This window comes from Sorex fumeus, unplaced genomic scaffold (assembly GCF_029834395.1).
Source record: "Sorex fumeus unplaced genomic scaffold, SorFum_2.1 ptg000091l, whole genome shotgun sequence".
NCBI classification, from domain to species: Eukaryota; Metazoa; Chordata; class Mammalia; order Eulipotyphla; family Soricidae; genus Sorex; species Sorex fumeus.
Genome location: NW_026606148.1, coordinates 4,402,359 through 4,428,280, shown reverse-complemented (window position 1 = coordinate 4,428,280; position 25,922 = coordinate 4,402,359). Strand labels below are relative to the sequence as shown.

The 25,922-nt window shown below is 62.8% G+C and overlaps 1 protein-coding gene across 4 annotated transcripts; it reads right to left on the bottom strand.

Annotated features, from left to right (window-relative positions):
- Positions 1–1,723: 1,723 nt before the first annotated feature.
- NFRKB (nuclear factor related to kappaB binding protein) lies at positions 1,724–25,922 on the bottom strand. Of its 4 annotated transcripts, none has more exons than XM_056131445.1 (25): positions 25,772–25,922; positions 24,659–24,860; positions 22,003–22,130; positions 21,115–21,289; positions 20,749–20,886; positions 19,051–19,124; positions 18,163–18,247; positions 17,504–17,684; positions 17,276–17,384; positions 16,670–16,796; positions 16,288–16,353; positions 14,927–15,006; positions 14,785–14,831; positions 12,352–12,412; positions 11,850–12,024; positions 10,459–10,565; positions 9,938–10,061; positions 9,778–9,857; positions 9,461–9,675; positions 9,090–9,363; positions 8,498–8,704; positions 5,212–5,967; positions 3,024–3,130; positions 2,531–2,666; positions 1,724–2,438 (listed from the first exon to the last, which is right to left on the bottom strand). In XM_056131445.1, exons 1-25 carry the CDS (start codon positions 25,904–25,906, stop codon positions 2,313–2,315), a joined length of 3,915 nt encoding a protein of 1,304 aa, XP_055987420.1. In that variant the 5' UTR covers positions 25,907–25,922; the 3' UTR covers positions 1,724–2,312. The 4 variants fall into 4 exon arrangements, with proteins under 4 accessions (XP_055987420.1, XP_055987423.1, XP_055987421.1 ...); XM_056131448.1 differs by having other exon boundaries at positions 5,212–5,886; XM_056131446.1 differs by having other exon boundaries at positions 12,352–12,409.

Sequence of the window (25,922 nt, the reverse complement as noted above, 5' to 3'; positions counted from 1 at the left end):
GCCCCCAGCCCCTGCCCACCCATGCCCGCCCCTTTAGATTCAATTCTAACGTGTACTGTGTGTTTTTCCCCAGTAAAACATGAGCTTTGGGGTTAATCTCTTGTAACACCTCTCGGCCAGTGATACGTGGGCAGCCACGAGGATTGTGCTCCCAGTGGGTAGTGTCTTACTCAGTGAAGACCCCCTGATCCCACCCCCCGATTCCAAATGACAGGGGACGAGGACCGACGACCGACGTGGAGAGTCTGTTTCTCCCGCCACTGAGTGCGACCCCTCCAAGGAAGGGCTCAGTGTCGGCTGAGCTCTTCTCATGCGAGGCCAACACCAGCCCTGACCCCAACTGTGGCCACGGAGCCTGAATAGGAGTCAGCAACTCTATCAGAGGCAGAGAGGTGGTCAGCAGAATACCCGCAGTGACTCCCCTGAATAACCCCCGGTCACGCACCTGCACACCCCCGAGGGGGCTGCCGTCCCCTGGCACTCCATGGGAACCCTACCAACTGGCCATAGACCACTAGGCTCCCACCCCATTCCACCCTGCACCCTCCCTGCGTGGGGGGCTGGGGTGACCAGAGATGGACACTGGGCGGAGCCACAGCCCAGCAGACCCAGGTTTGCTCCCAGCTCTGCAGGTGGTCTCCCAAGTCCCATCAGGAGTGAGTGACCCCTGAGCACAGCGCCAGGAGTAGGGCCTGAGCACCACCGGGTATGGCCCCAAACCAAGTGTGGGCACTGCACCAGGCTGACTGCAGGGGCAGATGCCCAATGCTGTTCTGAAGCGGGTCCTCTCCTCCCGTCCCTCCATCACCTCTGCCCCGTGAACCAGGCGGGACCCTCCTGGTCTCACCAGGGCCGCGGGTGGGTACGAGTCTCTCTGCCAGGACCACGACAGGGCCAGTCATGGCGGCTCCGACATCCCCTGAGCCACTGAAGGCGGCTGGGTCAGTCTCTTCAAGCCTCTGCTCTCCAGTTCCACTTCTTCGCCCGACCCACCCGTGACCACATCCCAGCTCTTACCACCGGGGACGAGACAGTGCAGGGCTGAGGGCCCAGCATGTGTCTGATCCTGGTGCCATCCTCGGCACTGCCCTGAGCACCCCCTCTCCAACCCCAGCACTGCTGGGTGTGGCCCCAACCCCCCACTGCACCCCCACAAGACACCCTGAAGAAGACGGACATTTCCCAGCCACAGGGGAGTTGCCAGGAAGAGAAGCTCTGCCCCCCGACCCTGCTCAGTGTCAGGAGGACCCACAGAGGCACATGCCAGCCCTGGACAACACGAGACCACGGCTGATCTGACCCAGCTCTGACGGTGGATCACATGAGATCACGGCTGATCTGAAACAGGCTCTGACAGTGACAACGTTGAGACCACAGCTGATCCGACCCAGCTCTGACAGTGGACCACAAGATCACAGCTGATTTGACCCAGCGCTGGCAACAGATGACACCTGAGATCAGTTGCTCTAACCCAGTGCTAACAACGGGTCCAACTCAGTACTGACATCTGAGGTCGTAACTCATGCTGACGGCCACACCTGAGATCACCAACGATCAAACCCTGCAATGGCGCATGAGATCACGGCTGTGACAGGTGAACAGCCAAGGCCCGGGAGACCCAGACGAAGCTCTTCGGAGGCCGGTGCTGTCTCACGGCCCCCGGAAACAGGGGCCAACCCTGCCGCGCTGCCTTTCCAGATCCAACGCGTCGAGCTGTGTTTCAATGACACTTTATTTACAAAAACGGGGGTGCCGGCCTGGGCCGAGCAGACGTGCTCAGGGACAGCCTGGTCGGAGCCGACACGGGCCCCTCGGCCGCCCATGACCCACATTCGGGGGCTGGCAGATGCAAGCCCAGGCCTGCGGGCCAGCTCAGAGCCGACCCAAACCTCACAGCTTCCCCATCAGCCAGACTCCGGGAGACAGTCACTGTCCCTTGCTCCCGCTGGCGGAAAGATATTGTGTGTGCGCGTCTGTGCGTGTTTGTGTGTGGGGGGCGCTAGAGTCCAGCTTCCCACTGATAAAAATGTGCAACAGGTTCTTTAAAAAAATAAGTTACATCCAAACCTCTGGACAGGACCACTCCTGCCCAGACCACTCGTCCCCAGGAAGCCTGGGAGCTCCAGTGCTCTGTGCCGCTGTCCACCTCGCCCACCGCTCACACTTCCGGGCGGGCTGGGACAGCCTGGGGGCCCGGCGCGGCCCGTCCTGGCGTGGCAGCAGAGTCCCGGCCACCGCCAACACGCGGGCTCCTGGGCGGGCAGGGCCCCCTCTGCTCTCGCTGGGCCCCAGGGGCAGGCTCGCGCGCTCGCTCACTGCTGCTCGGGCGCCTGTTTCGGGGACGGGGCCGTGGTCACCACCACGGTGGAGACGGCCTTGGAGGAGCCCGCCGCGGTGCCCTGCTGCAGGTGGGCTGCGGGGACGGTCTGGATGCGCACCTAGAGGCAGGGAGAGCGGGCAGGGTCACTGCGGTCAGTGCGTGGCGGCCCGGGGCGGGGGGAGGGGACGGGGTGGGGGATGGGGGCCTCACCTGGGTGGCCTGGCCTTGCTGCTGTAGCTGCTGCAGCTGCTGCGCCGTGAGGAAGCTGACGGGCTTGTTGCCCGCGATGAGCTTGGTCCCCGCGGGCATAGTGGTCAGGATGATGTTGCGGCCCAGGCCGCCGAGGCTGCAGAGGGGAGGCAGTGAGAAGGGCAGCGGCAGGTACAGGGACGGCAGCGGGGACCCGGGCAAGGGCAGGGACAGACACAGGCAGGGTCACGGGCAGGGACACGGGCAGACAGACGTGGACGCAGGCACGGTCGCCAGCAGGGAGGGCCCCTTCTCTTCCCGGCACGGGGGCCTCCTGGGGTGGGAGGGGCAGCCGCGGGCCCTGGACTCCTGGCATCACCGCTGCCCCCATGGACACCCACCGCCCACACCCTGCAGGGTGCCAGACCCTGCGAGCCCTGCTGGCGAGCACCACCTGCGGAGTCCCAGCCCGCGATGGCCACGAGACCCGACCCTGGCCGGGCCTAGCACGTACTTGGCGCCGAGGTTGCCCTTGATGAGGGGGGCTGTGACCACGCTCTTGCCCTTCATGGGCTGGCTGATGACCGAGAGCGGCACCGTGATCCGCGTCGGCAGCTTCCCCTGCGGACAGAGACAGTGGCCTGGGTTTGGGACAGCAGCGGGGCCCCCGAGCTCGGGGGGAGGGGGGTGGGGGTGGGGGGGGAGAGTGAAGGGTGAAGGGGGCTCGGGTGCCTTCGGGCTCGGCCCGGCCACTCTTTCGAGGTGTCAGTGGACGGTTCCTGCCCCTGCAGAGCTGCTTGCCCAGGGATGGGCGGCGGGGAGGGGGTGACACAGCTGCCCGGAGAGGCCCCGGAGCTCCCGCGGCAGCCCCCCTCTCCCGTTCCTGACCTGGGGACCCTGGGCGGAGTCTGCACCCTGGGAACAGGCCCGGCCTCAAGGACGTTCTGCCCCTCCCAGAGATAAGCGGGGTCAGCTCGGGCAGGCGCAGGAGCGCAGCCAGGCGGAAGGCCCGGCCCCAGCCAGGGGTGCAGGCCGAGGAGCGTGTCTGGGAGCCCGCGGTGGAGTCTGCGGCTCCGGTCAGTCCAAAGCCACAGTGGTCACAGTCCTGAGCCAGAGGCACGTCCCCGCCTCCGGGGCAAGCTCGTGACCCAGGCAGGAAGTGCCGCCAGCACCCCGGAGCTGAGCCCAGAGGCCGGCAGACACGTCTGGGTCCACCACAGCCACTCAGGGCACAGCCGCGCCGGGTCACGCTGTCCTGCGTGAGCAGAGAGACTAGCGTGGAACGCGCATGCTGCGTCCTCGCGTCCTCTCCGGTGACCCTGGGTCAGTTACTTCCCCTTCTGTGGCCCCAGGCCCCAGGCAGAGCTGTTGGCCCTCACCAGTGTCCTCCTTCCTCCGTCTCTCTGGCTTGTAGCCAAACCGGCTCCAAAGCTTGCACTGGAGAGTCAGTCTCGGGGCCGGGGACAGTTCCGTGGCCTGACGTGAGCCCAGGTCAACCCCAGCACCGCCAGGGCACCCCACCCCTGAGCACCGAGACAGGAGAATCTACGGCCCATGGAGGGTGGCCCAAAACCCAGAAGGGGAAAAACCAAAAACGAACCACGGACGTGTATATTCTGCAGCCCCCAGCCTGCCCCACCCCCGCTCCCCAGAACGACGTTCCTCATTTAGACGACAAAGGCAGACGCGTGTGCACCCCCAAACACCCACGCTGAACCTGGGCCCTGCTTGGGACAGGGTCTCGTGGGGACACGAACGATGCTGAAGACTCGGGAAAGGAGGAGGCGGAATCTCTCCTGCTCCACGCGACTTACCAATTTCGCTCCTTCGAAAACCTTTTCCGAAAACAAAGGCTGGGGCCAGCTGGAGCACCCTGCGCTGGGCAGGCAGGGGGCCCGGAGCGCACCACGGCCCGCACACCGCCAGGAGGAGCAACCGCCCAGCACCCAGTCCGGGGCAGCCCCCAAGCGCTGAGTGATCTGATCCGCCCCCTGCCCCAAAATAGAAAAAGCCAAGGCCGGTATCTTTATGACCCTGGGCCGAGAGAGGTGCGAGGGCCGGGCGTGGAGATGTTAAGCCGAGGCCGACAGTGCTGATCGACTCGCCGGGGTGGGCGGGCACAGGGAAGGGGCCTGTGGTCCTGGGCTGCTGGAGGAGCCCTTGCGCCAGGAACACTCACAGTCTCAGCCAGACCCGGCCATGGCGGGCCTGAGTTCAGCAGCTGCCCTCGGGGGCCGCCGCGGCCAGGGAGGTCACCATCTACCCAGCCCTGGGGAAACCAGCGAGCTCGGGCGGTCACTCTAGGGGGGGAGCCAGGGCGGAGCGAGGCTCTCTCCACCCCGCGGACACGCTCAGGAACGAGACCAGGAGGACAAAGGCCAGAACGACCAGAGTAACCTGGACCCAAGAAGGGTTGACAGTGATCGGCCCCATGATGGGGGGACACGGGAGGAGGCTGCCTGGCCCCGTGACGGAGGAGCACGGGAGGGAAAGACGCCATGTGGACCCGACTTCCGGGCTGGGCCCCCGAGCCAGGACACAGCCCACGCTCTCGCGAGGCCACAGCCTCCCAGCAGAGAAGCCCTCCCCCGGGTCCCAGGGGACCAAGAGGCGCCCCATGTCCACCAGAGAGCTGCCGGCTCCGAGCGCGAGCGTGTGGACGCGCCCCCACCCTGCCATCCCCCGATGTGCTGGTTACTCACAGCCTGTGACGTGGACACAACCGTGGTGCTGACCGGGACCTGGCGGACCGCGGGGGCTCCCGGCCCGATGCTGATGGGGGTGCTGGCTGCCCCCGAAGCCACAGCCACCGTCTTGGACACGGTGGCGTTCACGCTGGGCAAGGACACGGCCGACGGATGCACAGTCCCAGAGGCACTGGCCACTGAGGAGCCCGGCTTGGCGTGGGCGGCCACCGTGATGGTCTGGCCCGCCTTGGGGGGCACCACGCCCAGGCCCTGCACGATGCGGATGGTGGCGGCGGGCTTGGTGTCCGACGCAGCGACCACCGTATTTTTCCCCTTCTGCTCTGCCACGCTCACACCGAGGGCGGGCATCAGGCGGAACGCGGAGCTTGAGGGGTCCGCGGGCTTGAGGTCAGGCGTCACCTTGACCACGGTGGTACCTGTTGGAGTGGACGGAGGGGCACTGGCTGAACCGGCCTTGCCGGGGCTGTCCGCTGCGTGGACGTGCAGGGTGGCAGAGATGCCTTTGCCCACAGTGCCACTTCCTGTCCCGAAGAGGTCCTGGGTCAGTTTGACTGTGGTGACCTGGGACTTAGCCAGCGTGGCCATCATGTCCGGAGTGATCCGTAGAACCGTCTGGCCCTTGGCGTCGGTGCTGATGGAAGAGGGCGGCAGACGCAACACGTCCTTACCCTGGATGCGGAAGTTAGTGGCCGTGAGCGGAATGCTGCTGCCCGCCTGGGCCTTCACACCAAGCTGCCCAGTGATTGCCACCTGGAGGGAGAGACATGCCCACGTGTGGACTTGCCGGCCCGCGCCCGCGCCTGCCAACCCCGGGATCGGCCCTCCCCGTGTCCACTCCGAGTCATTCGGAAGTGGGCGGTGGTCCCCCGCAATGTCAACGCTGTGACAAATCCAGGCACCGCCTCTCGGGGGTCCCAACAGCCATCACCGCCCAGCGTGGCTCTCCTCTCCTCCCCGTCTCTCTGGAGGCGCTGCTACATCCGATGCAGACCGAGACCGAGATCTCAATACACATCTCTGACCCGGCAAAGGACTGAATAAAGGCTGGAGTGATAGTCCAGCAGGGAGGGCACTGGCCTTGCACAGAGCCGACCTGGGTTCAATCCCCGGCATCCCATGTGGTCCCCCAAGCACAACCACCAGAAGAGATCCCTATCACTGGTATGGCCCAGAAGACAGAAAAAAAAAGGGGGGGGGAGGAGAGAGAGAGAGAGAGAGAGAGAGAGAGAGAGAGAGAGAGAGAGAGAGCGAGCGCACGCAACCAGCACACAGAGTCAGCTCCCCATGTACCTGCAGATCTGCATTCGCGCCCTCCCCACTGCCTCAGACACCTGCGTAGCGCCCACGTGGGGACTGTGGTAGGGCATGAGGGTTACCAGCACCAGCTGCTGCCCCAGGGACGTGCACCCAAGGCGCCTCTCCCGCACAGATGCCGGCCTCCCGGTCTACTCGCCCTGCCTGTGTGGATGCTGACACGGGTCTGGCACCCAGCACCGACAGGACTGACCCCCGAACAACAGCGTCAGGAGCCCCAATGAGCACTGGGAGATCATCACAACCACAAACATGCTGCTACGCGTTCCACGACTTAAATGGGCCGAGTGCAGGACCCTGGGGCTGGCTGGTCTGGTCCCCAGAAACACGGGCTCCTCCAAACGCTGCCAGCTGTGGTCCCAAACCGAACCAAAACAAAACACAAACCAAAAAAACCCCCAAAACTCCCAACAGTCAGCAAGACCCAGCCTGTCCTAATCCCCACTGTGCTCTGCGGCCCGACGGTCTCCTGCCTGCTGTAGCAGACGTACCCAGACTATCACTATTTCTGCTGCGGAGGCCGACCTGGTGAGCCCCTCTCCGCAGTGCCCACGCCGGGTGTCGGGCCGAAGCCCAGAGCTGTGCCCGCAGCTGAGGCATGCCCCGTGCCCAGGGGTGCTGCTGAGGTCAGACCCAGCCCTGCAGCACTGTCTTCTCTTGGGAAGCGTCACCACGCCTAACTCTCCATTCCCCTGGCAGAGTCCAGGCCAAGCCACTGGAAACCTTGCCCACATGCTCTCCTCAGAGCCGTCCCCCGGCTGTCCCAGGGCGCTTACCTGGACAGTGCTCCAACCCCTCCCGGGCACACCCCACAGCAGGAGGTCTCGGGACGGCTCAAAGGCTCATTACAGGAAAAGGCCGCGCCTCCGAAGGCCCCCTCACTTTCCGAAGGAAAGCCCAGAGGCCCAAGAGCCCCCCAGCCGTGGCGTGCCTCCCTGAGGACAGAGCCCCCGGCACCACCATGTGTGAGCCCTCCTCAAAACCCAAACCCAAGTACCACCATGCCGTAACAGAACCTCGCCCGGCCACACCCCTGCAGGCTTCATCCCCCAGCCCGACCTGGTCCAGCTGCACCTCTGCAGCGTCATCAGACATCTCCCACTGACCTCATCTCCCCTCGCCGGCCTGGTCGCCCCAGCGGCCCCCGGCCAGGCATCAGAGCCCACACGGGAAGCATCCATCTGTCCCGCTCTGAGGAAACGAGTCGCACGGACAGTGGAAGGCGCCAGTGTCAGATGCCACAAAGCCTGGCCAGCTGTGACAGTGCACCCAGAGAGCTCAGTGATCGTCAGGCAGGGCTGGGGGAGGAACGGTGCGAGCTGGGGCCCAGCACGGTGGTCAGGAGGGGACTCGTGCTCCCACACGGCACGCACCAGCCGGGAGCAGCCCGGGCACCCCCAAGCACGCCCACACACAAGGCCCCCGAACCCTGTAAGCGTCACTGTAGTTCACGCGGTTCCGCTTCTTCCTCACGCGTGACCTGGGGATACACACATGCCGGGCCCCGCGCTGGGAGAGTGAGAATGTTAACCCAGGGGCTGGAGTGATAGCACAGCAGGTAGGGCGTTTGCCTGGCACACGGCTGACCCGGGTTCGAGTCCCAGCATCCCATAGGGTCCCCCGAGCACCGCCAGGAGTAATTCCTGAGTGCAGAGCCAGGAGTAACCAACCCCTGAGCATTGTCGGGTGTGACCCAAAAAAAAAAAAAGTGAACCTAGGCAACGGCCACAAGCCCTGACCTGACGATCCCTCCCAACGTGCCAGTTGGAGGCTCATGGCCACGCGGGGACGAATCAAGGAAACGAGAATGCCAGTGAGGTGAGTGAAGTTTAACCCGGGGATGTTAACTGGAGCCAGGCAACGAGCGCCCGTGCCAGAAACTCTTGAGCAGATTGCCCGCCCCCTGGCTCAGGAAAGGCGGGAGCGTCCCCCAGCCCCCCAGCGTCTGGGGCCCGCACACACCCACCTGCTTGATGATGTTCTGGCCCGTGACATTCTGAATGACAGCTGCCGTGGACGCACTCGGCGCAGACGTCCCCGGCCCACTCGTGGCGGGCTTGCTGGCGGGGCTGGCGGTGCTGGCAGGAAGGCTTGTCACCGTGAGCGCGGGCCCAGGCCGCTGCCCACTGGCCGATGCCGCCGGGGCCTTGACCGGAACCGTGGCCATGACTGTCTAGGTCAGAGCACGAGGCCAGGAGCCAGGTTAGACACGGGGACGAGGACACGGCCCACGGCCTCCCGTCTGTGCAGAACGTGGGAATTTTCAGAGAGTTGGCACGTTCGGTGCCTTGCCTCACTCCCACGGGGCAAGGACAAAGTTCACACCTCCCAGAGTCAACAAGGTGCGGCCGAGGGAGGCCCTTGGCTAATGCCTCGAGCCCGGCAGGCCAGTCTGGGAAGGGGCTGGAGACCCAGACTCTCCCTGGGGGGCTCGGGCCTGCACCCCCGGAGTTCCGTGTGGAACTTGGCCACCTGCCACGCTCGCCAGGCTCTGTGAGTGCCCCGAGTGGCAGAGCCAGACCCGAGGCTGCCTGCCAAGCTCGGAGTGGCCGACTTACCTGGGGGACGACTTTGGTCTGCGTGGTGGTGGCGGCAGGGGCCCGGATCTGGGGCACGGGGGGCATCGGCGGCAGCGCCTGCGTGGGCCCCGCCGAGGGCTGTGGCGTGGCAGGGAGGCTGGGCTGGGCCACCACGCGCACCTGGGGCAGCCCGGCCGGGCCCGAGTGGCCGACGACGCGGGCCGCTGTCTGCGAGGCGGGCGGGGTCTGGCTGGCCGTCGGGGAGAGCATGGCTCCGAGCTGCGGCATGGGTGGCGAGGACACCAGGAGGACGCTGTGCCGGGCGCGGGGTGCGGGGGGGACAGAACCGACAGCTCAGGGCGGGCGCCCTGGAGGCCGCGGCGGGCGGGGGACGGGAAGGGCAGGCTCACCCTGAGCTGGACTTGGCAGGCTCCGGGCCGGGGCAGCTCTTGCTGGTGGACACCACGGGCGGGGGGGAGATGGGCGTGGCGGGCAGAGCGGGCGGGGTGGACGTCGCGGGGGTGACGGGGGTGGGGGGCAGGCCCGAGTCGCTGAGGCTCAGCTGGCTCTGCTCGGCGGCCACACAGCCCAGGCCCTTCCCCACGTTCTCCTTGCTGCCGGCCTTCTGGAGGGGAGAGCACGGCCGGCTCAGAGGGGACTGGGGGGCGGGGCGGGCCGAGCCACCCGACCCCCCTGCCCAGGCGGGGGGCCGGCCACAGTCACTCACCACCTTGGACGGCGGCTTGGGCTTCTGCTGAAGGGCCTTCCTGGCCTTCGCGGCCGCAGCCTGGGCCTGATGGATCCGCTCTGCGTGGACGGGAGAGGCGGGTGTCAGTGCCGCGGCCACAGAGGCCCACGCGGAGCCCGGCCCGACCCCCGGCACCCACCGAACTCCTCCTCGCTCCGGTCGCGGTGCAAGTAGATCCACAGCTTGCGGCCGATGTCGTACTTGACACAGGGGTCCTTCTCGTAGTGGAGCCGGTCCAGCGCGCCGCTCACGACCGTGTTCACCTGTGGGGCAAGACAGGACGAGGAAGCGTCAGACATGGCGCAGGGACAGTCCCCTGCCTTCGCTGGGTGGACGGAGACCCTGGTGCTGCCTCTGACGGGGAGCGGCTGGCCAGCTCATGTGGACGGAGCCGTGGACCCCCAACAGACACCGAGAGCAAGTGGACGCCCCCACCCGGCTCCATTTCCCGGGTGCCTCCGGGGTCTCTTTGTTCAGCTTCGTAAACTGTGTGAGACTCAGGCCAGGGTGATGCTCTGAGGGCCAGCACAGAGTGGCCCCCTAGGCACTGACAGGAGGGACCCCCCACCCTAGCACCTCTGTGCCTGGCCCTGCCCCCCCCCCCCCCCCCGACCAATGCACGCGGCAGAGTTCGCATCTGCTCATCCACGCTCCTGCTACCTGCGTGCTGGTGACGTCGGGGGCCAGGAACTGGGAGTCTCTCAGCAGCTCGCAGATCTCGGCGCGGGTGCCCTCGCCGTTCGGCAGCCGGGCCGCGGCGTCCCGGACTGTGACAGGCGCCAGCAGAGAGGCAAACAGCCAGGAGTCAGCAGGGTCTGCGCTGGGGACACACGCTGCCCTGACCCGAGCCTCTGGCTGTGGCTCTCAGACCCGCGGACGTGGACATGGGCCCCCGGGAGCCGGCCTGGCCACAGGCTCAGCCTCGTCTCCGCAAGGTCCAGACACCTGAGGGCTGGGCCGGGCAGAGGGTAGCAGTGCCGTGTGGTGCCCTGGGTTCGATCCCCGGCGGCAGAGACCAAACCAGACCGAGACCCTCTTGCGCTGGGGACAGAGCGCAGGGGCAGACGGCCAGTAAGGGAAGAACAAAACCCAAGTTCCCGGCACCCTGTCACGGCACCCGGGCAGAGCTCTGTGCGGTGTCGAGACGTCACGTGGGGACCCGGGTGCCTGTCACAAACACCGGAACGATGCCGCCCTCCCTCCCTGCCCACTGCTGCTCAGAATCGGCCCGAGGTCTCGGACCCTCTGCTAGGATCCTGCCGCTTCCCAGGGCAGCAGCGCGCGCCCAACTGCCCGTGTCTCGGCGTGTCGGGAACGGACTCTCCGAGGCGACTCCCTCGCGGCTCTGCCTTTCGCGTCATGCGTGGGAGAGGCGGAGTCTGGGGTTTCTCTAGAGAAACGGGCACCAGCACGGCTGCAAGTGTCCTCTATCAGGCGCCACCCAGCCGGCGAGCCTTCGGACGATTCCCGTGTGACAGCACAGGAGAGGGGCCGGAGCGACAGGACACAGCGGGGCACTGGCCTTGGCCGCGGCTGACCCAGGTATCTTCCCCGACACCTCGTATGTCCCCCAAACACCAGGAGTGACCCTGGACGTAAAGTCAGGAGTAAGCCCTGAGCACTGCCAGGTGTGGCCCAAAACCCGAAATGGGAGGAGACAGAGAGAGAGAGGGAGGGACGGTGGGGGGAAGGGGAGAGAGGGAGAGAGGGACGGAGGGAGGAGAGGGAGAGGGAGAGGGAGAGGGAGACAGGGGCGTGGTGGGGGGAGCAAAGGAGAGAACCAGGAGAGCGAGTGAGCGAGTGGGCGCATCCCAGCACCACACAGTGCCCTGAGCACCCCCAGGGTGGCCCAACTCCCCAACCTCAGAGAAGCCCGAGCCCAGACCAAGGCAGAGCACTGAGCGCCGCCCCCGCTCCTCCAGAGTCCTTAAAGGCCACCTGACTCTCTCCAGCCCTTCCTGCCCGGAGGCCCGGGGGGGTGGGGTGGCGTGGGGGGAACAGGGGGGTGCCGAGGGCAGGCAGGTTGGCAGGGGGTGGGCCCGCGCGCCTACCCAGGGACAGGATGGTGACGTAGGCGGGCCGGTCGGAGCGCAGCAGGGAGTGCTCCCGCGCCTTGTTGAGCGACGTCTCCTTGTCAAACACGCCCTTCACGGGCCCCACCACCGACTCGAAGCCGTGCATGCGGAAGGTGAAGGCCTTGTGGGGCTGGCTGTAGCGGTGCCACTCCTGCAGGGACAGCGGGGCGGGGGGACAGGGGCCCCGAGCTCAGAGGCCTGGGCGTGGGGCGGGGCGGAGAGGGCCGCGGGGCCCCAAGCGGGAAGGGAGCCAGGCCCACGCCACGAAGCCTCGTCTGCCACGGGGAAGAACGGGCCCTGACACCCCAGCTACCAGCAGGGGGACACAGAGGGCACCGTGCAAGGGCTCCGCTATGTGGGGCGAGAGGCCCCCAAGTATCCCTCATCCCTTTCCCCGCCGTGCCCACGCCCACCCCGGCCTGGCCTGAGGGCGCGTCTCCAGGCTCTGCCCTGTGGCCCGGTCGCCACCCCCGCCTACCTGCTCCTGGAAGAGCCGCTTCTCCTCCCCCGTGCTGGGCCGCACCACGTAGTCGGTTCTTCTAGAACATAAAGAATGTTGGGCCCAGCGGCCCTCCCCCAGCACCCACAACTGTCGCCGTAACAACGTCAAAACTCAAACGAGAATCCCTCCAGGAACCCCTGAGCCTCAGAAGACCTCAAGTCTCCGGGCAGCCCCTGCCCGGGGCGGAGGGCGTCAAAGCCCCATGTTTTCGACACTCTGGGGGTTGGGAAGACGCAGAGGGTCCTGCCAGTCTGCCCACTGCGGGGGCCTGGGCCTCACCAGGATTGTGCCGATTAGACACTGGGTCTACCCATACAGCTCAGGCCTCCCTGCTGGCATCGGGGGAATCTGACCAAAGAACCAAACCACAGCACCAAAAGCAATAAAATACTTCAGTTAGCGACAATACAGAACGACAAAGACTGCAAACTACAAGATTCTACAAGACTCTGATGGATGGAAATAAAAATGAATGCTCCTGGGTTAGAACAGAACTGTCGAAATATCCATTGTCACCCAAAGCCACGTGAAGAATCCGCATATTTCTGTCAAAATTCTACTGGCGTTTTACATAGAAATTTCAAAACCACCACAGCAAAACCAGGGCTGGAGAGACAGTACAGCGGGCAGGGCACCTGCCTTGCCTGCAGCCAACCCAGGTTTGATCCCCAGCACCCCAGATGGTCCCCCAAGCCCGCCAGGAGTGATCTCTGAGCACAGAATCAGGAGTAAGCCCTGAGCACCGTTGGGTAGAGCCGCCCAAAATCAACCAAGCCAACAATGCTGGATTCATGACAGGCCAACTTCAAACTGTATTCCAAGGTCATCCTCCACATAATACGGCACTTGCATCAGACAGTTCGGTTGACTGAGGTCCAGGATGGAGCCCTGGGCACTACCAAGGGTGACCCCAGAGCAGAGCCGGGAGAAGCCCCTGGGCACTGCCAGTTGTTACCCGAAATAAAGATGAAGACACAGGTCAATGAACAGACTCGAATCCAGCGAGAAACCGCTGGGCACCGAGTGGGCCTGTGGGGTCGCCCCTTGGTCGTGCTGGGAAACCGGATCCCACGCGCCGGAGAGTAACAAGCCGATCACAGAAACTGAATGCTCGGCCTGGGGTGAGGGAGCTAGGAACCCGCGTCAGGCCGTGCAGTGTGAAGCCCTGCTCCGCCGGGCACTGCCAGGTGAGGCTCTTGAGCACTGCTGTGTGAGCACCAACTCATCCAGCCCACATGGTGGGCTACCACGGAGCAGGACCCCCAGGCTCCCGGAGTACTGTTTAGGAGTTAAAAAAAATTTCAATAGGGCTGGGGATGTGCTGTGCCGCAGAGTGCTTGCCTCGTAGGCCCGACCCCAGATGGGCAAAGGAAGACTGTAAAGATCTAGAACTGGGGGCCGGAGCCATAGTACAGCGGGGAGGGCATTTGCCTTGCACACGGCCGACCCGGGTTCAATCCCCAGCAGCTCCCCCATGCACTGCCAGGAGTAACCCCTGAGCATCGCTGGGTGTGATGCCAAAAGCTGGAAAAAAAAAAAAGAATTCTAGAACCGTGTAAAAGAAAACAAAAGAAAAATCCCTGATACCATCGGCCCTAGAACGCCGTCGCCCTCGACAAGCCTGGAAGCACTGAATCGCACAGGACGTGACCAGCCATCCCCGGAGCACTGCCAGGGAGGACGGGAACAAAGCTAAGGAACGGCCACCAGCCACCGGAGGCAGGGGTGCGGCCAATGGGTAGATGTCGCTCGTGGGGGCGGGTTTCCAGCTCAAAGATGGGGCCACACGCGCAGCAGTGAGCACAGGCCCCGGTGGTAATGCATGGCAGGTCACCGTGTCACTCCAGGAATAGGGGCGCCGCTTAGGGGCGGGAAACCTAAGCATGGACTTTCATGGCAGAGCCGGAGCTGGGGTGGCCACTGACCACCCCAGGCAGAGTATCCAGAGGACACACTCGGGACCGGAGGTCAAGGGAACAGGACCCGGAGAGCCGCCAGCGGGACACAGAGGGCGGGCACTGGCCTCGTGCACCAACAACCCCGGCTCGGGCCCCGGAGCCCCACCAAGAGCAGTCCCCGAGCACAGACGCAGCAGCACCCCGAGATCCTCTGGGTGGGGCCCCAACACCAACGAAAGGACGGAATCCTAGCGGGGACCCTCCTCTGACCGTTGGTCACTTACCCTAACAGCCCTGAATGTGGTCACACGCAGGTGGCATGAGGACAGCGCAGCCCGTGATGCCACGGCAAAGGGCCTGGTTGAGGGGGCTGTGTCCCCCCAGCGCGCAGGCAGGCCAGACTCGGGGTGCCTGGCCCTGTCAAGCACCCCCGGCCCAGACACGTCAGCAAACCCTCCCGGCGGCGACCCCACACCCCAGCCAGCCCTGAGAGAGAACGGGGGACACTCACTCCCGGGGCACGGGGGTCGTGGCATCGGAGCTGTCCTCGTTTTCTTGCTGGAGAAAAGGAAAACAGGCAGGTCAGGGGACCAAAGCCATCCGGCCCACTGCAGGCGTCCAGGAGACGCCGTGGGACTCCTTACACCCCGCACCTTGCAGAAGGCCTGGTCTTTGGTTTCAAGCCACAGCTGGAAGAGGGCAGCGAGCTCCTTCTCGTTATCCGGGGACTGGCCTGTGAGAAGGGAGGGAACGGGCCAAGCTGGCTCAGAACCCCACCGGCACCCCCTTCTCCTTGCCTGCTGTGCCCACGGCTGGGGTCCCTGCAGCAGGCGCGACCCCAGTGCCCAGACCACCAACTAGCATCATCCTTTTTTGTTTTTTTTTGGGGGGGGGGGGCGGCCACACCCAGTGATGCTTAGCAGTTACTCCTGGCTCTGCGCTCAGGGATCACTCCTGGCTGGCTCGGGGGAGCACACGGTGCGCTGGGGATCACACCGGGTCAGCCACGCGCAAGGCCCTACCTGCTGTACTATGGCACTGGCCCAGCACCAGACTTCAATACTTTTCCTTTAAAACTGTAGCAAAGGAAAACACCTGGGTGTGATCCCCACCATCCCCTAGGGTCCCAGCCCAGTCAGCAGTGATCCATGAGTTAAGACGCTGAGCACTGCTGAGTGTGGCCTCCAAGCCCCAAACTAATGGAACGTGTATCTATTTCATACGATGAGTGTTTGCGTCCCAAGCGGCCCCTCGTCAAGCCGACAAGGGAAGCAGGCTTTCTGGCCTGCAAGCCATAGGACCCCGGTTCCCTACGAGGCCTGACTCCCGGACGCTCTCCAAATCTTGCTGTGTCCAAGGTCCTGCAACGCCAAGCCTGGGGCCGGGGAGACGGCTCAAAGGGCAGAGAGCACGCTCTGCGTGTGGGTTCAAGTCCAGCACCACATTGTTCCCCCGAGCACTGTCAAATCATCCCAAGCACTGAGCAGGGAGTGACCCCCGAGCACCACAGCGTGTGGCCCCAAAACAAACCGAGAAAGAAAAGCCCGGTTGTAAGAAAGGAAAAAGTCATTCTGCCACCGTAAATCAATGCCCAGTGACAGGTCTGGTTACAGGGGATGGAGATGATAGGACAAGATGGCAGGGAGGGTCCTTGCTTTGCGCGTGGCCAACCCGGTTTGATCACCACATCCCATCTGGTTCCCTGAGCCCTGTCAGAAGCGATCTGAGTGCAGGGTACGGAGTAAGCCCTTAGCACCGCCGGGTGGCTCGGTCCTCACCCCCTCAAAAAAAGAGAACGGCCCATGACTGTAAGGACTAAAGCTGCCAGCCACCTCACGGCCTCCCCATGGTATGGGGGTGCCCCCACCCCAGGAAGCACCACCCAAAGGGGGCTGGAGTCCTTCGGTGGGTGAGACACGGCTGGGCGCTGTCCTTATTTACATTCTCTGAACCGAGGAAAGGAAACGCGGGAATGAGGGTGGCGGCAGGCAGGTTGGGGATAGAAGCCACTCACCAAGCAACTTCCACTGCTGGGTTTTTTCTTTGAACTCAACAAACGGAGAGAAGCTGGAGGGCACAGCTGCAAGAAAGGGGTCCGATATGGACACGCCACCGGGGCCAGAGCGCTCAACCACAGTGACCGCCTTTGCCCAGCGCCGAGAAGCACCTCTGAGGCACGGTGCTCTGCAAAGCCACGGTGGACGGAGACTGCGATGCTGTTACTCTAACAAGCAAGGACACGCCTGTCCCCAGGGCAGGGCCACGGCCTGGGATGCAGGTACCCTGAGCTCCATCACCAGCACCACTGATCCCCGCGGGGAGTGGCCACCATCCCAACATGAGAACAGACAAACAGGAAGAGCCACGCCGACCCTCCAGGGGTCAAAGGGCCTTACCCCGGCTTTCTCCGGCAAGATACTGCAGGGCGGGCAGCACCAGCTCGGCCCAGTGAGGGGCTGCGGAGAACCAGCTGTTGAGTGAGCTGGCCGGAGACGACTGCCAGTCCAGCACCCGCTCCTCCAGCTGTGGGCGGCAGAGGCAGAGGTCAGGTCCCGGCCCCCATCCCGCGGGCGACCCCACAGAAGAGTTGCAAGGGGGAACGGCGTCTGTGTCGTCCCACTCGCCTGGTGACACCGAGTCCACAGGAGACCCGGGTTCTGAGCCCCGGCTTTGGGCCCAGGACCTGAGGCCCTGCCCGCCCACAGCTCCACACAGCGTGCCCCATCCTGCCACCCTACGGCCACCAGCAGTGAGATGCAGACTGCCACCATAGTCTCATTTCTGTCAAAGCAGCCAGCAAAGGCTGCTACAGGTGACAAGCAGAAAAAAAGGCTACAAAACACTGACGTGGACCCCAAAGGCGCCCACCACTCCCGGCTACCCCGAAGGGGCCACAGCACTTCCGGCTACAATGAAGGGGCCCCTGCACTTCCAACTACACCGAAGGGGCCCCTGCACGTCCAGTCCTGGCAGGCGGGTGGCTGCCGAGCCCACACACTCACCAGGGGAAGGCTGGCCTGTCCCTCCAGCATCAAGATCTCCAAGAGAAGAGAGAAGAAGCTGGAAGAGATTTCGTTGATTCCCAGGCCAGGCTTGAGGTCTTCCAGAGGCCTATCGGAGGAACAACAGAGGGAAGTCGAGGGGCGAGCACACCGGCCTGGGCGCTCCAGGTCACCAGGCAACGCACTGGCCAGCGCTCAGGACCGGGCTCCTGCCCCGGGCTCGCTTACTCCTCCTTGATGGCCGGGTCCGCCAGGGGCGAGGGTGCCTGAGACAGCGGGGCCAGCCGCTCCGGGCCACTGAGGGGCTCCGCCAGGTCCTCCACCTCGGACTTGATGATTTTTATTTTCTTCTTCTTCTTCTCCTCCTTCTCCTTCACCTTCTTTTTCAGGACAGCCAAGTCATACAGGGCTGGGACGGAAAGAGCAGGGAGAGATGGGGCTGCAGCACACCGCTTAGAGCACTCTGCTTAGAGCACCCGCAAAGAGCTGCTCAGAGGTAAGATTAAGATTAGGCTCTTGTTTTCGTTCTGGGTCACACCCAGCAGCGCACTGGGGTTACTCCTGCCTCTGGGCTCAGGAATTACTCCTGGTGGTCCTCGGGGGACCATACCGGATGCTGGGAATGGAACCCGGGTCAGCTATGTGCAAGCCTTACTTGCTGTGCTATCACTCGGGTCCCCCAATCGGGCTCTTTCGTAAGACCAAACCCCACGAGGGACTTGCAGCTCACTTCTGACTCTTCGTAAACACTCAACCATCCACGTGTTCATCGTCTATCCCGAAATCTCTCAAAGGCCACAACAAGAACACGAAGGTCACGGCGAGAAGCCGACGTGGCTGCACCTCTGTGCAGGCCGACTCGGCACCGCGTCGGGGACATCCCTTACCTGCGAGAGAGCCCTTCCTGCCAGCGTTGACCCGAGTCATGATGTCACTGAGGGTCAGGTCCCCTGTCAGAAGATCCGGGTGATCCTAGGACATTCAGAGACTTGTTAGGAGAGCCCCGAGAAGCATCTGGGCACAACAGCGGCCCGCCTCCAACAAGCCTGACACGAACGAGCTGACACCAGGGGGCCCCGAGCCGGTGAGGGGTGACCACAGGCCACAGCTCTGCAGGGAGGCAGCGGGACGCGCCCCGTACCCTCAGGCCGCAACGCTGTGGTGAGCTGCATTTCTCATCCCATCTGGTTCGGGGGCCACACCTGGTAGTGCTCACATGCTATGTCTGTTTCTTGGCCCAGGAATCGCCCCTGGTGGGACTTGGGGGACCCTCTGGGGTGCCAGATCGAATCCAGATCAGCGGGGTTGCCCACAACACAAGCTCCCCAGCACCGCGCTGCGCATCTCAGGGGCGCCTGGGTCTCGGGAAGAGCCACTACAGGAAGTCCGAACACACTGCTGTGGCGGGGAGGGCATCTGCCCATCAACAGGACAGCAACGGACAGACGCACACACGGAGGCACGCGCGCACGGACAACACACTGAGGTCCCCGGGACTGGGGTGCCGAGTGTTACAGTAACAGGGAAGGAGGGAGCAGCACAGCCCCGACCTGGGGGCTCTGCCTGGCTGGGAGGGAAGGGGGTGAAAGAGGCCAGAGCAGCGTCACGAGAACGCTTGAGTTAGAGAACAGACGACCAGGTGATGTTTGTCTTCTCACACCTCAGTGTGGACCAGCTCCTGGGGGCCTCCCCCTCCCCCCCGCAGTGACTGATCAGAGCCTGTGCTGGAGCCCCTGAAGACCGCCCAGTCCACCTCAGCCCCCACCCCATCTTACGGGCTGGCGTTTCCGCTTCTCGTGGTGCTTCTTCAGCATCGTCCTCAAGTCACTGTCTCCCAACTCTATTTTATCTGAGAAGGAACCAGAGCATACGGACCGCGTCACTCATCATTCCCAATCTCGCACGTCACCCGTGCCCTCCGCGAGCCAGTCCCTGCTCTTGTGTCCCCTTTGTCCTGCTGACACAGGACCTGGCCACCTGCCTGTCTCAGGGCCAACTCTCTAGCTTCTCCATGGCCGGGGACAGTGACCTCGGGGACCAAGCTGCTCCCCAAACCCACCCACGATGGCTCTGCACACTCTTCCTTTAGGTCCAGCCCAATGAGAAATTCCCCCAACTTCAAAAGTGACAGACATAGAAAGACTGCATTCATCTGGGGAACATAAAGTAACAAAATAGGAGACTAACACCCAAGAAGAGCTGAGATAAGTACCAGGAGGATTACTCCATGGCTTTGAGGACAGCCGCACACGCTAGGGGAAAAGGCAGCTCAGACAGAAAAGGGAGCACCAAATAAAGGGTGTTGGGAGGATCCTCCCAGGATGGGAGATGCATGCTGAAAGTAGACTACAGACCGAACAGGATTGCCACTCAAGGCCTCTTTTGCAAACCACAGCACCCAAAAGGAGAGAGAGAAGAAAAGGGAATGCCCTGCCACAGTGGTAGGGTGGGATGGGGGGAAGGGGGGTGGGAGGGATACTGGGACTGGTGGTGGTGGAGAATGGGCACTGGTGGAGGGATGGGTATTTGATCATTGTATAATTGAAACCCAAGCACAAAAATCTGTAAATCTACAACTGTACCTCATGGTGTTTCACTAATAAAAATTAAAAAAAAAAAGTGTCCCGCGAGATGCCATGACCTGAGTTAGCCCTTTTGTTTAACAAACCAGGGCCAGAGTGGTAGTACAGCGGGTAGAGCGTTTGCCTTGCATGTGGCCGACCTGGGTTCAATCCTCAGCATCCCATGTGGTCCCCTAGACACCGCCAAGAGTAATTCCCAAGTACAGAGCCAGGAGTATAACCCCTGAGCATTGTGACCCAAAAAAGAAAAAAAAAAAAAAACCAAAAACAAAAACGCAGCTGGCTGCAAAGCTCAGGCCAAGAGCGCAGGTGTGTGGCTTCGATGCATTTTGGTACTTGGGCCCACGGAGCTGAGGGGCGCAGGCAACACTGGGGTCAAACCCAAGACCTTGCAGATGATCTGCCAGGTGTGGAATTTCTCTGGCCCCAGATTCTGCAGCTTGGGGCCGAAGAGAGAGTACAGTGGGCAGGGCATTTGCCATGCAAGTGGCCAGCCCAGATTCGATGTCTGGCACCCTGTACAGACCCCCAGGCCCCACCAGGAGTGACCCCTGAATGCAGAGTCAGGACTGAGACTTGAGCACAGTGAGGTGAGGCCCCCAAACATAAATGAAGAGCCTTGACTGCTTGCTTTCACCCCAAAATGCCGGCTGGTCTTCTCCCAGGGGAAGCTGGCGCAGCAAAGGCAGCTTCCTCACAAGGTCTGCGTGGGTCCCTCAAGAGCGATGCCACTTTCCAAGCTGCACAGGGCTCCCGACTCGAAAGAACCCTCCCCCCCCCCCGCCCTCCCGCCACGCCAACCCCGGCCCATCGGTCTGGACAGACCCCTGGGCCCACGCCTGCCAGTCCAGACCGACCCCTGACCCTCCGCCCGCCTCTGCGGGGGCTCACCTGCAGTTTTCATGTCCGTAGTGGACAGTGTGGGCACCACCCGCAGGGGCACTGCGGGGCTGGGAGAACGCGCCGGGGAGCCGGGGAGCCACGAGCCAAGATCTTCAAAAGAAAATTTTTCTTGTAAATCCAACGTGGCTGTGGACTCCAACAGGGGAGATTGGGTAAGTGGCTGTCGGGGTCAGCCAAGGCCGAGCCCCCCCCACCAGGAACACGGAGGGGCTTCCCCACGCCCCCCTGCCCGCCCGTCACACACTTGGGCCACCCAGCTGGCTCCTCGAGAAGGGAGTATGGAGAGAGGACAGAGGGCAGCCAGCGCGGACTCTGCTCTCCACCCGACCACCGCGGGCACCCGGGGACACGCACCCTCCTCGTCCGACGACAGGGACGTGTCCCCACACTCCTCCTTCACCTCCCGCAGGACCTTCAGGTAGCGCTGCTGGGCGCGCCACTCCCGCACCTCGGGGGCGCGGGACGGTGACGCCCGCCTGTGCCGCAGGGACAGGGTCGGGCCGCTCCGCCGCGCCGTCTCCAGGAGGTCCTGGGGAGAGAGCAGAAGGCACACGTCGGACCCGGCACAGCCACACAAGCACCTCCCCTCCGCCCCCTCCGAGCTGGTCCCAATGACAAAGGTCTGGACTGTGACCAGAAACAAGGCATGGAGCAGACCCCTGAGGATTTCAAACCGGAGTGGACAGCGCCCCCGGGAGACAGAGCAGCTGGGGCTGGGATGGCGGCCAAGCGGTACAACGGTTGCCCCGCACACGTGAGGCCCTGGACACTGGCCCCAGCACCAGACACTAAGAAGAGGGATAAGCCAGCTGGCGGCAGCCGCGGGCAGGGCCTGGCTGCTGTGGGGACTGTCCACACATGGGCATTACCCAGTGGGCCCTGCAAGCATCGGCCCCGCCTGGTGCAGACGAAGCTACTGTTCCTGGCCGGCTGAAACGTCGTTCTCTCTCTCTCTCTCCCCTCTCTCTCCTCCCTCCCTCTTGTATTTTGGGGCCACACCTGACGGCACTCGGGGCTGACTCCTGGCTCCGAACTCTCAGTGATCATTCCTGGCAGGGACCAGGGGCCCCCAGGAGGTGCGGAGATCAAGCCCCTCAACCAGGCCAGCACCCAACCCGCCATACCATCTCTCTGGCCGGATCTCCCCTACTCTGTTCATATCCCAGCATCTTCAGCGCCAGGGACCCCGTGGCGGGGAGCGAGCGAGGGGCAGCGTCCTGCCCGGGCCCTGGCAGTACTCACGCTCCGCGAGGCCAGGATCTGCTTCAGCAGCCGGTGGAAGTACTGCTGCTGCGAGGAGAGGTAGCGCTTGTACTGGGACCTGAAGCACAGCTGCCGGTACTTGACCACCTCGGGGTTGAAGTGTCCGTCTGCAAAGAGCAGGGAGGCCACCGCATCGCCCAGCGGCCAGCGGCTTCCCACGTGCGCGGCGTGTGCTCAGCCCCGCGCCAAGCTGGACCGCGTTGGGGGGAGGCAGGGATCAACCACGGCTGCGCGGGGCCGACGGCCAGGCCAGGGGAGGAAACAGGAAACAAAGCCCAGGCAAGGAGCCCTGCCTTCTCTCAGACCACCCCAAACACAGGGACTCGGAACCACGGCCAAGAGCAGCCGCGGGGGCGCCGACGCATGGGGCCACACATGGGGCCTCGTCCAAGCCGCCCTGGCCACGGACATCTGGGAAAGGAACGTGGAGGCTGCTTGGCGCGAGGCATTCAACCCACTGTGACATTCACGGTTTTTCACGATGAAGCCGGGGCAGTAGTAACAGAGACCATGTGAGAGTGTTTTTGATGAAAACGCAGAAAGAACGGCAGCAGTCACGGCCGGCCCTGAGGCCTGTGTGGCACAGCTCTCCGGAGGCGCCCCTTCCTGTCCTTGTACCACGTTGTGTGCCTGCCTCGGTCACTGCCCCACAATAGGTCTTGTGCGACCAAGCCCAAGCGCCCCCATTACACCCCCATAACTGGCACAGGGCCTATCTCCCCCGGGTCTGGGGGATGTGTTTGATGAAGACCATTAGTCAGATAACGGCATTCTGAGCAATAGCCAAAAACTGTCAAAAACTGGACCGGTCATCTGTTCTTGGGCACTCATCTACACAATGGAGTACTATGTTGCTGTTAGAAAAGATGAAGTCATGAAATTTACATACAAGTGGTACTACATGGAAAGTATCATGCTAAGCGAAATGAGTCAGAAAGAGAGGGACAGATATAGAAAGATTGCATTCATCTGGGGAACAAAAAGTAACAAAATAGGAGATTAATACCCAAGAATAGCCGAGATCAGTACCAGGAGGATTACCCCATGGCTTGGAGGCCAGCTGCACATGCCAGGGGAAAAGGCAGCTCAGACAGAGAAGGGAGCACCAAATAAAGGGTGTTGGGAGGATCCTCCCAGGATGGGAGAAGCATGCTGAAAGTAGACTATAGACCGAACATGATTGCCACTCGGTGCCTCTTTTGCAAACCACAGGACCCAAAAGGAGAGAGAGAACAAAAGGGAATGCCCTGCCACAGAGACAGAGTGGGATGGGGGGGATGGGGGGTGGGAGGGATACTGGGATCCGTGGTGGTGGAAAATGGGCACTGGTGGAGGGATGGGTACTCGATCATTGTATAACTGAAACCCAAGCACAAAAATTTATAAGTCTACAAGTGTACCTCATGGTGTTTCACTAATAAACATTAAAAAAAAAAATGGACGGGGTAGGGTGCTTGCCTCGCACACGACCAACCCCCGTTCAATCCCTGGCAGGCCATGTGGTCCTCTGTGTCCTGACAAGAGTGAAACTTGAGTGCAGAGTCAGGAGTAAGTCCTGAGCACTGTGCCTCCCGCCCTCCCTCCGGCCCCCGACAAAAATAAAATAAAGAAGAAAAATAAGGTTAGTATTTGGAGAGTGATAAGAAAAAGGCCGAGCGGGACCCCAGCTCCAAACACAAGGCACGCGGAGGGGCGTGGGACTCAAGCGACAGGGCTCGGGCTGTGTGTGATCAAGAGCCTGGGCTCCTTCCTGGCTGCGCCCCAGCACCACGTGGTGCAACCTCCAGAATGGCATCCCCCCAACACACGCACACAGACACGCACAACACACACACAGACACACACCCACATGAAGTGCAGATGGATCCTCACTCTCTTTCTCTACGTAAAACGACTTCAAGGCCTGGAGGCCCAGGCAGAGAGAGGAGCACAGACTCTCCCATGACCCAGTCTGCCGGATGAGGGCCGAGATGCCAAGGAGGAAGGCCCTGGTCGGAGGCCACACCGAGGAGCCTGTCTCCCGTGGCACTCGCCCACGCCACACGCAGACACACGCACGGTAAAGCAAAGGGCGAGCTGCCTTTTGAAGATTTCTTAACCACCAGGCATGCAGGGTGCACACAGAACGCTGGTGATGTTTAATTCCCTGGTCTGGAAAGTGGGGACACACTTTGGTTCCTGCCCGAACAAAACACCGATGGCTCATAGGCTTCCCGTGCCAGTTGTAAGAAAATTAGCCCCGGCAGCAAAGCATAGAGCAAAATTCCGCTCTACTCAGCTGTCAGAAAATAAGTAGAATAAAAGGAAGAAAGGAGTATCGGGGTGGAGAGATAAGACAGTGAAGGCAACAGTCTTGCATGCAGCCAACACTGGGTCGGCCCCCCAAGCACCACCAGAGCAGCCACCCCCACCCCCATCCCCACCCTCAAGAGGAACACTCACCCCAGGACCCGCTTCCGGCCTCTCTCAAAGGAGACCCCTGGGTCGAGCCACGTCCGTGGTCCATCCCTCTGGGAGATGACCACTGGGCTGGGCACCGACCTCAGTCCACCCCTTTGGGAGGTGACCAATGGGTCAAGCCACCCCCCCCCCCGGTCCGCCCCTCTGGGAGATGACCCCTGGGCTGGCCACCCACCTCGAAAGAGCTTCTGGGCGATGTGCAGAGGGTTCCCGAAGCGGAAGTTCTCCCCGCGGAAGAGAGCGAGGATGAGCTGGTTCTGCTGGTCAAGGCCATCCTCGGGAAAGCGAGGCAGAAACTGCTGGAGGTGCTCCCGCTGAGCGTCGCTCAGGACCTCTCGCCACGTGGACAGACTGACCACATCGAAGAATATCTCGGGCTGGGAGAGTCCAGGGGCCACGGAGAAGGGGAGGCAAGAAAGAGGCCGGCTGTTCAGAGAGCGGGTGCGGGCGTGGAGGTCTGACTTCTCTGCTCCCTGCTTCTCTGGCTCTGAAGTCCAGCCACAAGTCCCCGCTGTACCAACCAACGCGTCTGTTTTTAGTTCTGAGTTGTTTCTTTCTTTTTTGGTTTTCGGATTACACCCAAGGATGCTCAGGGCTTGGCACTAAGGATCGACTCCTGAGGAACTAAGGAACTTCCTCCCGGCAGTGCTCGCGGGGGGGCACCGTATGGGATGTCTGGGACAGAACCCAGGTTGACCGCATGTCAGGCAAGAGCCCTCCCCACTGTCCTATCGCTCACGTCTGTTTTTCCAAGTAAAAGGAATCTCCGCTCATCTTTGAGCTTTGACTCTCCAAACTTGGGGATTAGCATGCAGCTGCTGGCGTAGGTTCATCAGTACGTTAACAGTGGCAACATGCAGCGATTCAGCATACTTACATGTTCTGCACACAGCAAGCACTTAATAACTGAGCCCCACCTCAGAGATGAGGAGGGGCCAGCCCACCCCGGGGGGGCCAGAGCCTGCAGACAGGCTGGCACCCAGAGCACACGAGGCGATGCCCCCTGGTTTCCTTTGCACAGAGGGCTGCGCCTGGCGCTGTGCCGTGGCTCCTGTCCCTGCAGTCCTGGGGCTATCAAACCCAGGGCCCCACCCCCCCACGGGAGAGGGATGCACCCGACCTCCATCACATCCCTGGCCCCCGAATTCTACGCATGACGTAAAAAACAGGTGGTTCCTTGCTGGCGCTCACTGTCACGCTATCAAGCTGGAAAACACACAAGACAGGGCTGGCAAGTGTTCTGGCCTGGCGGGGCCCGAGCAGAGAGGGGTGCGGGATGCCCACTCACATCCTCCAGGAGGTCCTCGGGGAGGCTGACCCGCGTGCTCCCCAGGAGGCAGTCCTCCATGATGCGGGCGCCGTGGCCGTCCCCACAGGGGCCCAGCTCCAGGGGGTCCGTCAGCATGTGGTCCAGGGAGTCCATTGTCTCTGCTCCACAA

Excerpts from the sequence above, each read along its gene's own strand:
- NFRKB (XM_056131445.1), bottom strand. The coding sequence starts at position 25,906 with ATGGACTCCCTGGACCACATGCTGACGGACCCCCTGGAGCTGGGCCCC. Across the intron at positions 19,125-20,748 it reads TACGGACATGAAAACTGCAG|ATAAAATAGAGTTGGGAGAC; the intron begins GTGAGCCCCCGC and ends GTTCCTTCTCAG. Across the intron at positions 10,062-10,458 it reads CCGACGTCACCAGCACGCAG|GTGAACACGGTCGTGAGCGG; the intron begins GTAGCAGGAGCG and ends CTTGCCCCACAG.